This window comes from Poecile atricapillus, chromosome 6, assembly GCF_030490865.1.
Source record: "Poecile atricapillus isolate bPoeAtr1 chromosome 6, bPoeAtr1.hap1, whole genome shotgun sequence".
In the NCBI taxonomy this organism is placed as follows: domain Eukaryota; kingdom Metazoa; phylum Chordata; class Aves; order Passeriformes; family Paridae; genus Poecile; species Poecile atricapillus.
Genome location: NC_081254.1, coordinates 33193286 through 33209363, shown reverse-complemented (window position 1 = coordinate 33209363; position 16078 = coordinate 33193286). Strand labels below are relative to the sequence as shown.

Below are 16078 nucleotides of genomic sequence, written 5' to 3'. Positions count from 1 at the left end.
AAACATGAGGGGTTTTGTGGTACAGCCAATCTGGGTATTTTGTCTATTCACACTAATAATGAGTACTTATTATGAGAAACATTTTTTGTGTATCCTAAACTTGAGCCAAGTTTGGTGCTGTTTCAAATCACTTAGAGCTTATTTGTTTGGTTTGTTTTTTTTTTTTTTTTGAACACTAAAAATGAATATTCATGGTTTAATCTGACTTGTGCTGCATTACTGTGAAGTGAAGCAACTGAACAAATGAGGAAGGAAATTAAGTTTCTTCAAAAGGCAGCTGGGCTGCAATGCAGAGCTGGGTTCTAAGATTGCCTCAGGGGATGGGTTTGTGCACATTGCCATCTCCAATAGTTCATAGCCAGGAATGGGACAATTCCCAAGCTGGAAGGACATTGAGCTGGAGAGGGACAGGACAAGGGTGATGACTTCAAACTAACAGAGGGTAGATTTAGATAATATATGAAGAAATTCTTCCCTGTGAAGGTGGTGAGGCACAAGTTGCCCAGAAAAGCAGCACCATTCTTAGAGGATAAAGAACTGAATTAATGGCTGTGGCCTTTGACTACCAGGGCATCGTGTCTGTAACTATGAAAGAAGAAACCCCCAGAGCCCTGCAGTCCCACATCTCTCAACATCACATAACAAACTCATCTTTTGATTCCACTTTTTTTATTAAAATATCTCATGTATATTGCTCACATTAAAATACAGCAGTAGTTTAATTTTAAATATAGCCACAAGTGTAGACACTCAAAAAAAAACAACCCAAACCCACATCACTTTAATAAAATAAATAAACCAAATTTGTTTATCAAAGTTTCAGGTGCTAAATGTTTTCAGACACAGTACAAGTCTTAAGACACAGAGCTACCCTAGCCCAGGACAGGACGTTGTGGGGACACCACGTGCAGCCTATCTACAGTACAGGGACGAGGACAGAGGCACTGGGTCTGTCAGGGTGGTTACAGTCACAAACCACAGCACAGGAAGGTCCTGCTTCACAGCAGCTTCTGGACAATGTCCTAGACTAGAATGGCATGGCAAGGCATTCCTGGGAAGGAGTATTTAACAGATGTATTAAAGACTTTGACACACAGAGAGAAGGGGATTTTTTATCCAGTTCCCAGCATGAGCCGATGCTTTACCCTGCGAGGTGCAAAGCTGGAGTTGGTCACGAATTTGGTTTTGAGTAGATGCTGAAAGCTATGCTGTAATGCAACCCTGATCTTACAAAGCAGTGCACTGGCCTTCTGCTTCAGATGTTAGTTGGGATTTTGCATCATTTTTCACACTTAAAGAGAATCCTAGCACAGAGGGACACAGTGTCTGATGGGCATGTATCTGGCTCGTCTTGCTTTACAGAGACAAAAAAATTAGAGCAAATTGGCAGAGTTTGGAATTAAAAAAAAAAAAAAAGGAATTGCTTTAACATGGGCAAGACAATTCAAGACATTTGCTTCATTTCCCCTCACCTCAAAACAAGTGAGGAAAAAAACAATCTACAGAAGAAATCTGCACTGCAGGATTGTGGGTATTTCAGATTGGGTCTTTAAGCTTTATCTATAATGAAAGTGTCCCAGGATTTCTGGAAAGAAAAAGAAATCTTACTTTCTGGTTAACATACTTAAATTCAAGAAAAACACATCGGTTCCCATTGTAGAGGCACAATTCATAGAGAGCTGCATCTAGAACTTCAATGAAAACAAGTAAAAATACTAGTCCAAAAATAAATAAAATGTAATTTACCGGTACTTTATTTTGCTGGTGTAGTGCAAGGTAAGTAAGGTCAGAGAAGTGCAGTATCATCTTTTGAGTATAAATACTTTCTACAGAATTCAGAAGAGCTACAAAATTAGTCTCAAAAAAATAACTGTGCAACACATCTAAGATAGACAGCATGCTTATTGAATCCCAGTGTCTAAGCTACCTGTTTAAATATGGTTTTTACAGATTCCATCTCACCTGCCTGAGGGAATTCTGAAGCTTGGTCAGAACCAAATTCATTTGCATCTCCCATTGCTTGTAAACAAGTTACCAGTTATCATTGCCAGTATCCAGTAGCAGTTCATGCCACAGTAGTCCTGATGTCATCGTGTTATTTTATTAGAAGCCACAGCTGGAAGAACACTTCCCAAATGAGCAACTAGATCTGAATTATTCGTGTCTGGCATTGCGTAAACATTTCTCTCAGTTCTTTTTGTTTGATTTCATTTAAAGCTTCTGGTTCTGCAGGGCTCTTTTGGACCTTTGCCACAGCAAAATTAATCCCTTGAGTCAATCCTGCCTGGGTGATGTTGGCAACCTGGACCATGGAGCTGCGGATTTTAGCGAAGGGAGACACGGCCCTGCTGCTGCTGCCGTCGGCGGGGGAAGGAGTGGTGTGGAGTCCTGGCTCGTGGTTCCCAGACACAGATCCCGGGCTTCTGTGGGATTTACTGAAGTCAGGCCCACCGACAGCCAAGAGCTGAGGATTTGGCTCAGAAGACTGAACGTCCAGCTTCGATGGCCTGGAAGGAATGTCTGCAACAGCTTCAGCCTTAGGTTCTGCCTCCTTGGCCGCGCTCCTGCTGGTTTGGGTCAGCGTGTGACGGGGCTCTTGGGAAGCAGCCTCAGGCTCCGCGACATCGCAGCCCTTGCTGCGGGCATCCTGCACGAAGCGCTGGCAGTACACATCCACGGGCTTGGCGAGCTCCAGCTCGGCGCTGTCGGCGGAAGGCATGGCAACGTCCTCGCAGTCGGAGCGGCCGGCCGGGCAGTCCTGGCCCTCGGCCGGCACGGGAATGCTGATGCTCATGTCCGTGCTGCTGATGGACTGCGAGCGGCTGCCCAGGCGCGGGGCCGAGGCGATGATGCCGCAGCTGGGCAGCACGTAGTCCGTGGGGCCGATGTTCTCCAGGGAATCCGTCAGCTGCGCGTCCTCATCCGATTTGGAATTGGTCAGGAAGTCGTCGGAGTGGAACGAGTCGTTGTCTGAGCCCTCTGTGTCAGAGTCACTGGGGGCTTTTGGATCTACCCCTGGGTTCTCCAGAGTTTCAAGGCTGCTGTCTGACTTCCAAAGGTTCACTTTCAAATTTGGCTTTAAAAAATTGACTTTCACTTCAGGTTTGGCAAAGTTGCCCAGCTTCCGCAGGTTGCTGATGTTTACATTGGATTTGGTTTGTTTCACCTTTTGATTGAGGGAGGAGAACTTGCTCAGTAAATAATTCTTGCCTTGGGCCAGGGACCCTCTGTTCTGAGACCGAATGCCAATGATGTCTTCGTGAGGTTTGCTGCTCCTCCTAAAAGAGGAAAAAAGATCTTAAATGTACAATCAAAGCACCAAGTATTCACTGTGTTCCAGTCTATCTCCGTAACAGAGATGGACATTTTAGTTCCTAAGTTACCCTTTCCTTATATAAATAATAAATTTAATCCTTTTTTTTACATAATAATATTGTACCCATATAGGCTAATGAAGCTCAAACCAACAAAAACAAAGGAAGGGTGATACAGAACAGTGGCCAAACAAGGGGAACAGGCAGTTTCCACAGGCACTTTAGTACTTGATGAAAAAGGATTGGAATTCTCCATTTTTTTTAACCCTGACTTTGTGTATGCTGTACTCAGTAGCCAGTTTTACCAAATACTCAGTCTGCAATACCTGTAAAAAAAACCAAGGGTTTTTTTGCTACACTTTCTGCTTAGCTGGGGGAAACAGCTGAGTTGAGAGCAGGGAAGGTGGGATACAGAACATTCACATCATTTAGGTACTCACCTCTCCAGCTTCTTCTCAATAATGGGCACATCCATTCCCATTGCTTGTTTTGTGATTCTCAGCATTTCTGCAATGCACTGAAGAGTGTCTGAAATCCAAGCAGCAGCCTGGTCAGACCCTTAAAAACACCCTTATAAACCCATATTCCACAATCTACAAAGAAACAGGTCTAATTTTAACATAATGAAGTTTGTTTGGTTTTACTGCTTTTTTTTTTTTCTTTCATCCCACAGGGCAGCTTGTGTCCTACAAGCTGCAATTCTGATTTAAAGCCTACAAAACAAACCTGAAGAATAAAGTCTCCTTCAGCCCTAAATACTCAGCATTAAGCAAAACTGCCACACTGCCTCATTTGGGGGAAGAGAAGCAATTTTATTTATTCTAATCCTTGTTGACAAAACTCAGTGCTCTAGGTATGAAGTGATATTTTTTCCCTTGTTAGTGTCCATTTAATCTAGTTAAACAACAAGCAAGAACTTTTCCAGACATTGATTTCACTAAAGAAATCAATTTCTTTACCTCTTTAGGAGCTAATTTTAACTTCATTTTCTAAGTTTTGGGAGCAGTAAAGGAACAGGGAAATTACTCTAGTTCTAGAAAGATGTTTTGCTTTAAGGCTGTATCTGAAACTTATTTTTCTTTCTATTAAAACAGTAACAGCTGAGTGTTTTTTTCAAATTGCTTTCCCACTTCACAGAACTAGATCTTATTGGAGTGATTCCTGAAGAAGGATAAATTTTAAGAGCAATGGAGCAAGTATTTTTCAGAGAAACACTGATACCCTGAATACACTTCTATGTCTAAAATTTTTACATAGGATACAAACCTTTTCCATCTTCTTCTGGGCTGCGAACCACAGCCCTGAGAGTGTGAAAATATCCACTCATTTCTTTGTATTTGTAATGCAGCCTCATGCAAGAGAACTTGGGTTTGCCAAAGAGAGTAGGCTCAGGTCCTGAAAGAGAAACCAGCAGAAATCTTTAGAAATCTTTACAAACACTGGAAGAGATACAGAAACACTGCAGAGCCTGCACCTAAGGGTATGTAAGTGCTGACAGGTTTTTTAAGCCTAAAAGGCTTCATGTTTTCATTAGAGCAGGACAGACACTTTAAATAAAGATTTTCACATTAACTAAACAATCAATAACTTACAAAAAGCAATTAGACTCTCTGTATGTCTATTACAATCCAGCCTGGTGGTTTATTGCAGATCACCCTTTCAAAATAGAAGGGAAAAAAAAAAAAGTTTTACACTTCTTACATCCTGTGGGTTTTTTAGGGAATGCTCCTGGAAGGATTAAAGGCAAAGCTAATATTTTTATCAAGAGGATGTAAATGAAATTTACTTCAACTCTTCCGTGCACTGCATAATCTAGAACATTAAATGAGGTGTGGCTGTAGATGTTTCACTCTGTTCTGTACCTCAGGATACAAATCTCCTCAATACACAAGTGAGGGAGACCTTTCCCCTGAACTCTTAGAAACTGCACAGACACAGTGAAAGTTACAGCCAGGAGTTGATGAAATCACTGTGTGTTGTGTAATGGAGGGTTAAACTCCATCAGGAGGCCACACACACTCCCTTCTCTCCAACTGCATCACCTTTTTCATGATTCAAACATATCCCATCTTTGATGCTTCTAGAAGAAAATGCTGGATTTAGCCTGCAGATATTACATCCTATAGCAAATAAGTTAAATTAGCATAACAAGGTGCTTTTGTAATAGCATGATTGTTATCAGCCCTTGAGAGAGAAGTTTTACAAAGCTATGAAACGGATCTAAAGTACAATTCCGAGCCAGTTGCTGTGTCTGGATCAAAGGAGGAGAGTACTGAATGCACAAACCCATGACTCATTACAGAAGTTGACAAAATTGTTACTGCCATTTGATAAATAATGAAATCTGTTTGGATGACTCCATGGTTCTTTTAGGAATTTGAAAGAGGGAAAATTTTAGAACCCTTCTCATGATCAAAGCTTCCATTTCCAGCAGTAGGAAGAGCCTGGCATCAGCCATTTCTAGGTGGGCTGCCCAGGGTATGTGCCACACTTCAAGGACTGCTGCTCCAATACATTTGTAGGGAGCTTTGATAAGTGCTCAAGCCATTGTTAAGAGCATTCAAAAAAAGACACAGTGACTGTTTCCTTACCTATTTCTATTTTTTCCAGAGCTTCTAGACTTAACCTTTGGTACTGATTCACTTTGTCGATTTCATCATCGTAACTAGAAAAAAGAAACGGAATTTAGTGCTTCCTACTAATCTAAAGCAAAGCTACTAAAATAAACTACACATAGTAAGGGAAAGTGGTAACTTACTAGGCCACATAGTATGCAGAATTTGAAAGTAAAAGCAGCACATCCACATCCCTATGAGTGGCATCGATGAGACTGAAGGGAAGAAAAATAAATACAGGGGAGAAGGTTTTATTTGCAGAGCTGTTACCCATGCCCATTGTGTTCTGGGGACACTCTTCAAATGCTGAACACAAGTACAAGAAGTTTCAATCACTGTGTGTTACCAAATGGATCCTTGTAAGCAACATTCTCTCTCAAACCTGAAGTTACCTAACAGCTCAAATACGTCAGCAAAAGGTCCAAAAATAAATAGAAAGCCCACAAACTATTAAAAATACCACCAGAGAAATGGAAAAATACCTCAGACTCAGTGAGGGCGATGAGTCTGTGCCCTGAATAGCTATCATAACAACCTGCTCTGCTATTTTTAGATGCTGAAGTTTAACCTGCAGGAGATCTAAGCACTATTTTTCTCTTGCAAGCTCCTGAACTCTGAACTTGATAAGGAATGAAGTTCAGGGTTTATGCCCATTACTTTCCATGAACAAAGATCCAGACTGTCCAACTGCTGACTCATTCCCCAAGGATTCAATCTGATCAGTCAAGTTACACTCTCCCTGTAAAGCAGGAAGGAACAGCAACTCCTCAAGCACTCCCGTTTAACCACCCATAGTTCTCCAAGTTCTCTTCATGGTTCCTACCATATTTTGGCAGTATTAACCAAATGCATCCATTTCCAGATGATGTCTCAAAGGTAACTCCAGCATGCACCATTTTTATGGCACTTTGGGAAAAGCACATGTTTAGAGGACCTTTCCCTTTCAAACTACAAGTATTCAAACCCTTCAGGCACTCTTGTCCTTCTACAGAATTGTCCACTTGCTTTCTGTTCACACATCAGCTATCAAAACCTTTTAACATCAGCAGTAATTAACAGAGGTGTCAGAGCAGCAGCTGATTAACTTTGTTCAACAAACCTTGGATCACAGTCAATGAGTGCCCAACCTCCATGGAATTTTTCATCATCTGGCAAGAGCAGTTTCATGTAGCTCTGCAGCAGCTGACTGATCAATTCCTGGTGGCTCCTCAGGTTCTCCTTGTGCAGGGCTTCGTGCTCCTTCTCTTTTGTAAATATGGAGTACAGGTCCTCTGTCACAGGGATACCCTGCATCAAATCTAAATAAACCCCAGAAAATATCAAGCAAGAAACAGTTAAAAGTGATACATTGCAAGAGTTTGGAAATTCCTTCCAAATGTTGCATCTCAATGATGCTCTTGGTACTCTTTCTGAAGAGAATGTTGCCTGTAACTGAAAACTTGGAAGGTATAACCCTACTTTCAGTGAAAAACAAGAATTCCTCATGATTTTAAGAGACACTACATAAATTTAACTTTCTCTTAAAAAAAAAAAAAAAATAAGGGAAGAAATGTTACAAGGCATTTAATGCTAAAATGAAGTTGGGGCAAACTCTCCAATGAGTCATACTGCATGCAATCCCTCTGAATTGAATGTTGCTTAAATTTCCAAGTGACTGTTCCTTAAAATGTCCAGTACAGACATGTAACCACTCATGGTGCTTTTAAGCAGCAGGAAAAAAAAAAAATCAGTCAGAAAGATGAAACCAATATGATTTAATAATCTTTTCTAAATACCACAGCTCAGCTTGGTTGAAATTGTGCTCTTACCTATGACTGCTTGCCTGTAAGCATCCCTGAAACGATTCAGGTAGTATCTGTTTGCAGAGTTCACTCCATCCTTCATCACCCCTGCCAGCTTTCTTTCACCAGTCCTTGTGAAGTCACCCTGTCACACACAACACCCAAATCATGCACACATCAAACTTTGGAGCAGCAGGCTCAGCTCAAAGGATTTGGCACTTTGAAACTCAGAACTGAATAGATGGCTCTAACTCAGGAATTATCTTCAAGGAACTATTTCATATAGAAGTTGAAAATACTGATTTTTTTTAAAAGAGCATTTGCTGGCATTGACTCTGCAGAGAATCCTGTGCTTTTGACAGGCTTACAGTTTCAGTAGGAAATTCCAACAGAAAACAAATCTGGGCACATAAGCCAGCTAACATTGAAGCAGGACTTTCAGTACATCAATCACTGTGATGCTTCAATACCTCCAAAAGAAAAATTCCCTTTATTTTTTGGCCTTTAATGTAAAAGGAACACTACTGGAAAAGACTGAAGCTTGAAATGGTTTTCATCTCATTGCTTTTGCTACCAAAACAAGACAAACATAACATACTGGGGGAAAGCAGCACATATCCTCACAACCTCAGAAACAAAAGAAACTTTCTAGGCCATGGAAGGCTTAGAATTTGAATAAAAAGCTGTTCCGGTAGTTACACTTTTCATTAGAGAATTCTATTTTCAGAGACACTCTGAACACTGGCACAGAACATTTCTAAAAGCCACATCAACTCCTATGAAGAATATTTCAAGTGTGTTTCAGTTTCAAATGAAAAGAAATACCACAATTAAAAATAATTAATTCATTAAATTCATGAACCCCAACAGTGAATGGAGAAATCCTCCAGCAGAAGACCTGAAAATTTAGATCTGTAAACTGAGGTCTGCACTTCAGATTTAAAGAGCAATATACTCAATGAAAACAAGAATGTCAGGCTATTTTATATATATATTTAAATATTAATGCAATCAACTAATCAAAGCTCAGTAGAGATATTTAAAGACAGATTTAAGTATTAAGTGTTTCCACCATAATGATTTTTCTTATGCCAAATGCAAATACTACTAAAATTTGTTCCACCAGTTACAGACAGCAAACAACTCAAATTCTGTGACTTTTCAAAGCAGTAGAAGTACAGAGCAAGGAGTTTCATCCTTGATCTTGGCAGACAAGAGTGCATTACAACTAATTAAGAAGAGTCTTTAGAAAATACAGCTAATTAATACCACTCTACTTCCTACATGGCTCAATCTCCAGAACTTTAGTGTATTTTTTAAGTATTGTAACTGCTTAGAAGTACTATAACCATGATAAAATATAAATGGATGTAATAATGAATATATCTCTCAAACTCTTGGCTCTGCTGTGCTTTGTCCCCAGGCATGAAGAGAACAGAATGCAGGGAGCACTCAGCTCTTCAATTCAAATTCAATTCAGAGTGCAACACTGAACATCCTTCCCTTGCAAAGCCTCATCTCTCCAGAACAAAAGCACACAGGACATTTGGTGAAATCCTAAATATCCCAGGGTTTTCCAGTGCACACGAGCCCTGTAACACCAGGCTCTCCCCCTTACCTTCAGGGCTGCCGTGCCCGCGTACTGCCGGCTGATGGCATCGCCGTTGTTGGCCCACATGATCTGGTAGATCCTGTTGCATTTCACTGGCAGAGGCTGCTCTGGTGGCATCACACCCAGTTTTTTGAGCTGGAATTTGACACATGGATTAATTCAGTGCCCAAAGTAAAAGTCATTCTCAATATCAGAGCTTGGTAAAGTAAATGGAAATGCTTGCCAAGTGTCTAATTGTTAGATTTTGTATGATGGGGGAAAGGAAGCCATTGTGCTGATTTGTCAGGTTAAATTAATGAATTGGTGGTTTATTGCTAAACATCATATCATTGGAGGCAGCAGTAGCATTAATTATGGATGTTAAGTCAATCATCAAAAAAATTAGCTGAAGGAAAACAAGTCACTGTAGATTCTCAAGGTACAGGAAATTCTTCAATAGACAACCATCAAAAAACCAGACATCACAATTTAAAAAAAAACAAGTTAATATGTCTTCTATTGCAAAGGCAGTCGTGACCTCAAGGGTTTGAAAACAAAAATAACTTTTTATGTTGGTTTATTATTAGTGCCTGCACATTTTGGACAGTTACTGTTTGTCACTGATACTAGAGTAAGATATCTCCCTCTTAGAACACCCAGTCCTTCGGTTTTCCCCAGATAAGCCTTGGGTCAGGCATTGTACACACACTGAATGAGTAGAGCAGCACATGCAGTGCAGTGCAGTCACTAAATAATAGGGATAACTTGGAAGAAATGAAAGGAAAACTTCAATTTACAACTGAAACCAAATGCTCAAGCAGTCTTTTCAAGTTAGATGAAAATTAACACAAGGCTGCTTATTAACTTTGAAAGCCCTGTCAAGTTTCCATATGAGGGAAAGCAGGTCCAGTGGTTCCAAGGAAGAGAAGCAGGAGGTGCATGTAACCCTCAGCCCTTCACTCCATGCCACTGACCCTGCAATGCTCAGGGCATTTCTCAGCCAAGAATTGATTCCCAAGTACTTCAGCTCCAGGATGAGAATGATGCAGCACATCACAAGCTCACTCTTCAGCAATGATTAGTGAAGCCTCTCCACAACAATCTGTAACACTCTTCTTTTTGAAAGAATTGCCTTGGAACTCAAGAGTCCCCCTAGATAGAACTCCTATTCTAAAATAATGACTGTGTAATAAGGATTGCTGTTCCCTCCCCTTGTCCTCAGTACTGCTACATCAGGAGCTGTAACAGATCACAAAGAACTGCCAGGTACAATGGCCAGATCCATTCAGTCTCCACCCTAATGAAGGACCCACTTCATCCTTTCTCCTTCACTTTAACATAATCAGGTTTGCTCATCTCACCCAAAACGAGCAAATCTGGGGCTTTGATGTTTCAGTTACAGGACATTAAGTCTGCATTAGGTCGGTAGCAGTGCTGTGTCAGTGGAGTCTTCACAAGGGGAGAGTCACCACTGAGCTTCCAGAAAGCAAGTGAGGGCCAGAGCAAAGAGGAAAACTAAAGGAAAGTACTCTCAGTCTGCTTGGAAATCCCTCCTCTCTACAGGGAGAACTACTCCACAGCACAACAGCCACAGCCATCAGGGCTATTTACTTCATTAATTAATTATTCCTCTACACACAGAAGGGACAATTAATCTCCCTACTTGCTGTATCACAGACTTTCACTTCAAAGCACCTAAAATAGCATCCAACTTGTTAGATTTTAGTCCTTTAACATAATTTCAGTGAGGGACTTGGGAGGGAAAGTGTCTACTTTCTAAACTCTGTATTCCTACATAACCTAAACTGAAATTACTACATCCAAAAACAACAACCCTCTCAAAGTTGTGGACAGTCAGTCCTTTCTGAAGGACGACCAAAGGAGGCATCACTGTTCTATAATGAAATCAAGTTTTGCTTTTGTATATATTATTCTTCTCAGCTTTGTGGCTCTTCAAGTATTTTGCAAAGATTTTTTCACAGAGGTCAGTTTAGCATTTCTCAAACACACAGATTTCTCTGAGAACAACAATTAAGGTGTGAGGCACTCAGTACTTGACAGAGCCCCTGGTTTTCACGTGCCTGCTGCTCCATGACCACTCTGGCAATAGCAGCCTGCACAACGTTGGTCCGATCCAGGCAGTCCATGCAGTTAACACGGAAAATTCCCTCCTGCTTACAGATCACCCCAGCTTGGTCAACCCTTTCAACAGGAAGAGAAGAAAAGCACACTGAGACACATAAAACCCAATGTAATTCATCAGCATCTATAAACAGTAGAACATTTTACACGTGGAGCACTGTTTAGGGTTGTGCTCACATCTCAGCCACACCCCACAGTGAATTAACTCATCTTGTTCCAACTTATCCTCCCCTTTAATCTAGGCTGGATATCAGACATAAATCCTACCGAGGCCACAAACTTGAGATGCAATCAGATGCTGAATTCAACTCATGCATACATAATGCAAGCTTTCAAGGGCAGAGGCATTTAATTTCAAGAACAGAGAAGCCAATGATAATGACAGCAATACAGAACAATATAGAGCAATTGACTGAGGCTGCAGCCACACTTGTTACCCAAATGTATGAACTTTAATCAGTTCAAACTAAAGGTCAAACATGTCTGCTTGCTGTCAACAGTAAGGCTGCTGTTCTAGGGTTTGTGGGTCAAACACAGAGTGTTTCACATTAAATATGAGTGACCCTAAAAGTGTGAGATGCAGCAAACCACACCTGAGAATTTCTGCTGTTACGTGGGTGGAACAGCAACACTTCAGAAGACAAAAACTGACAAACAAGCTGGACACCAGAAGAGAAATATAACACATACTGGTTTGGAGAAAATTAAGACCTCTGAATCTCTATTATTTGTTAATGTTTTCCTCTACTAATGTTCCCTACTAAAAACAGTTAAGTACCTACCAGCACCACTTCATGTCAAGAATAATATCATGAATGGCATCAGTCAGTGTTTGAACATTTTCAAACTTCATTCCTCGGCTGAAACACAGAATTTCACAAAAGTTTGTTGGAACTAGAGAAGTGACTTTACTTAACGACTTTATCTTATTTGTAATGTTAACAAAGATGGTGCTTTGGTTAAATGAGAGAGACAAGCACTCTTTCCTACAGGGAACTTTAAACAGGAGCCAATATTCAGAACTATTTTGCAGTACAGTTCAACATCCAAATCCAAGGCAAGAGGTTAAAAGATCACTAAATTCTCAAGACTCTGCATTTTTTAATGCTGCTTCCATTAGGAAAAATAAGTGTGCAGCTATTCAGGCATGTGCATCATTCTGTTCTCATTTTAGCCTCAAGAAAATAACTACTGTAGATTTGGAACTGGCATGGTGAGTCCTGCTTTGCCAGTGATTGTACAGAGAAAACCACCTATAGACACATCACCTCCTCCTCCCCTACCCCAGTGGGTTATTTTTCAGGATTGCTCTCAATTCACTCCTGCTCACACTGCAGAAACAGTCCAGGTCACTACAGCTGTTTGTAGGAGAAAAGTGAACGAAGGAAAACGAAAATTCCTCTAAACAGAAGATTAATTATCAAATCAATCCAGGGTGCCAACAGTCCTAGAGAACTCTCAAAGGCCAATAACACTGTTCTGAGAGGGGTTTCTCTTCCCACCATCCCCCACTGACAATATCTACTAATGCCATAGTCAGCCAGTAATGCTCTCCCAGGCCAGCTGCAATCCCTAGATTAAGTTTGGAAGTGAAGATTAAACCAGTTTAGACCCCACACTGATGCAGCCTGCTTGAGGGGAGCAGGAGAAATTCATGCCTGTGACAGATGACATGCTTGGGCATGTGAGCACTGCTCTAGAGCATGGCAGCATCAGAGGGCAGTCATGGAAACAGCAACTACTCACACCAGATTAAGATAAAATCCGTGTATTTTATATTGAAATAACAGCATCAGGGTCCTGGAGAAACCCATCATGTTTTTTATAGAAACAAGCAAGAGAAAACAAAGTAGAGAATTAAAAGCAAAATGCTACATAGCTTGAAAAAGCAGGTCAGCCACAGCTTTACATTCATGGCATGTTTAAGGAAACTCTTAAAATGTGTCACAATTAAGCTTTGCCCAATAAGTAAATGCAAATTCAACAGGTCAGGGACACAACATCACAAACAGCAGTGCTTGGTTACCCGAACTTTAAGTTTTATAGTGCTTTAGTTTAAAAACTCTATTCTTATTTAAAAGAACAGTGTTTCATGCAGAAGTAGAAATAATAATGTGTTTTCTCCTCCTTTATACTTGCCTTTCATGCCAATTAAAAAAGATGCAAAGTGACATTTTTAAAAGGTTTCTTACCAGTGCTCATGGAAGTCAAATGAAACATAAGTCAGATTTGCATTGTTGTAGAGAAGAACTTGTTTAAGGTAAGCATCTCCAATAATCTTCTCTCTGCCTGTCTGATCCACCAAGTTAATAATAACCTGTTCAAAAGTTTAATTATTTAACACTCATCATCTCCTACAACTTGCTTAGATTTACACCATGCAATAACAAATTGCTCAACAGTTAAAGATTTGTAGCAATCTTGCTGAAGTTACAATCTTTGATAAATTGTACTCAAGACAAATAAGCTCCAACAGTTCCCTGCCTACACAAATTTAAATAGAGAGAAGCCCTGAATGCATGGGACAGGTAACCAGAAATAGGGTTTACATATTTCCATGAGTTATTCCTAGGTTTTACTAGTTACTTACAAGGATATTCAAAAAACCTAAAGTAAAATGCTATTTATCCACCAACCTGCTAATTATCAACAAGCTTCTGAAAAAATCCATAACACATCACCAAGAAAAACAACCTAAAAACATTAACCTTCAGCCTCTGCATTTTCATGAGATTACTGCTGTCATGTAGCACTCACCTGCTTTTTGTAATTTTTCAGCTGTTCTTCAAAGTGTGCACGAAAACAGGACACGGTTTCATTTTCACCTACAAGGCAGAGCAGTGTTAGACAGAAACAGCCTGTTCAGCAGTAAGTCCTGTTTGATGTATTAAATCATGCCCAAATTTGTACTCTAAAAAAAAACCAAGATACCTTAGCTTAAAGATAACAATACATTGTACAAAATTACTTTAAAAAGTCATTCATTAATTTGCTCAGCTTCAACATTGCTGTTATAGTCTAGTGTAAAGCAAACATGTTCTTGAATTTTGCTGCATTTTGCTTTTTGTGCAGAGGAGATGGGACAAAAATTTAACTTTTAATAAGTCTGCTTCATCCTTCTACATATGCACCACATCCATATTAACATCTCTTCCAAAAGAAGACTTCCAGGGGACCCTGATTTTTAGGTTTTTCACCCAAATACTTACTCTTGTCCAGCCGGGGCCGTGGGTTATACCTGTATCCAACTTGGCTCCAGAAAACAGGCACAGAGCCTCGTGTTTGGATGTAGGAAAGGGTGTGATTATGGACATGGATCAGTTGCTCTGTCTCAACATAGTTTGCTACATTTCCATTTTTATCAACACCTCTCCGCTTATACCGCATTCCTAGGGGGAATGAGAATGGTCAAGTCATATCAAAGTATTTGCCTTAAACATAAATAATTTCTGTTGCTCTTTTTGACCATGCTAACCCAAGCCAACAGTTCTAGCCCAAATCCATCATCAACAGTAGAAGTCACTCCTATCCTAGTTTATTCCTCTAAAGTTATTTTGGCTATATGGATAAAGTTTATTTACTGATGAGCAGCAGAACATAAGCTGACAGGACAGGGCAGTTTAAAATCAGAAACACCTCTGGTGCATCTAAAAAGACTCATTTCTTCCTGTTCTGTCACATTTAGCACAAAGTTTTACTTTAGAGCTCAGTATTTTCCATGAACCTGAAGGCCACTTTTACTGAGAGGCTCCACAGTGATCCCAAGCAGCCCAAGAGGATTTGTTTGTTCCACAAAACAAAAGCCTCCCCCTCCTTGTTCTAACTTGTATAACTAATTCTGCACATTAAGAAGAGATAATGCTCCTCTGACTACAGTTTTATGCCTACCCAGCTCTGAACTGCTCATTAAACAGAAATGTGTTTGCATATCCTTGCCTCAAAGGAGAGTACATCATTATTTCAGAAAGGATGCGGACGGTAGCAAAGGACAGGGAAGGAGTAAGAGAGTTGGAAAAATATCCAAGGTCATGGAGATTCAGTTCCAAGTCCTGAAGTAGCACTGAACCAAAGTTTTGAGCTGAACCTTGCAGAGACGGGAAGAGAAAGGAATGTAAAATACCTATAATAGGGGCCTTAATAGAGAAATTGTCACAGCAGCCTTTCATCAGACAGGGAAAAAATTCTATACAGTTTATGCTCTGGACTAAAAATCAGATGAGCAAAGTGATATTAATACTAAGAAGGAATCAATAAGAAATTTTCCTTCTAGAATTCAGTTGCTGTATCTGTGTAACAATTTAGTATGGAAATGGCAGATTGCAAACTAGGTACTACTCTGAAACCCTCAAATATTTACTCCAAGTTGTTCTGACAAACCATTTTCCTCAGAACTGAATTAAATGCATCCAAGTGAGCTGTGGTACAAAGGCACAGTCCTATAGCAGGGTAAGCTCTACAGGTTATTTTCTGGGTTTTTTGACATGTTAAAAACCCAATGGTGTAAGAAAGGAGTAGGGGATGTTGGAGAGTGTCTTCATAAAAATCAGATATACTGAAAAGCCTGGAATTGAACAGGATTTATTAAGCTATAAAGTGATTCCATCTTTCTGAGATCCTAAGGGCAGGGAATAATTT

General features: G+C 40.2%; 1 protein-coding gene across 3 annotated transcripts in view; it reads right to left on the bottom strand.

The window, feature by feature from the left end:
* Nucleotides 1-722: 722 nt before the first annotated feature.
* INPP5F (inositol polyphosphate-5-phosphatase F) overlaps nt 723-16078 on the bottom strand; it is a 38558-nt gene continuing 23202 nt past the window's right edge. Inside the window, exons 8-20 of one of the 3 annotated variants that reach the window (XM_058841976.1) lie at nt 14653-14832; nt 14201-14268; nt 13636-13760; nt 12226-12303; nt 11383-11503; nt 9329-9457; nt 7738-7855; nt 7029-7227; nt 6073-6144; nt 5906-5979; nt 4581-4709; nt 3755-3842; nt 723-3278 (exon numbers count right to left, since the gene is read on the bottom strand). In XM_058841976.1, coding sequence (XP_058697959.1) covers nt 2144-3278; nt 3755-3842; nt 4581-4709; nt 5906-5979; nt 6073-6144; nt 7029-7227; nt 7738-7855; nt 9329-9457; nt 11383-11503; nt 12226-12303; nt 13636-13760; nt 14201-14268; nt 14653-14832 — 2516 coding nt within the window. In that variant the 3' untranslated portion in view covers nt 723-2143. Of the gene's footprint in view, nt 3279-3754; nt 3843-4580; nt 4710-5905; nt 5980-6072; nt 6145-7028; nt 7228-7737; nt 7856-9328; nt 9458-11382; nt 11504-12225; nt 12304-13635; nt 13761-14200; nt 14269-14652; nt 14833-16078 lie in introns of those variants that run through there. The other 2 variants (XM_058841977.1, XR_009277898.1) reach the window with 2 other exon arrangements.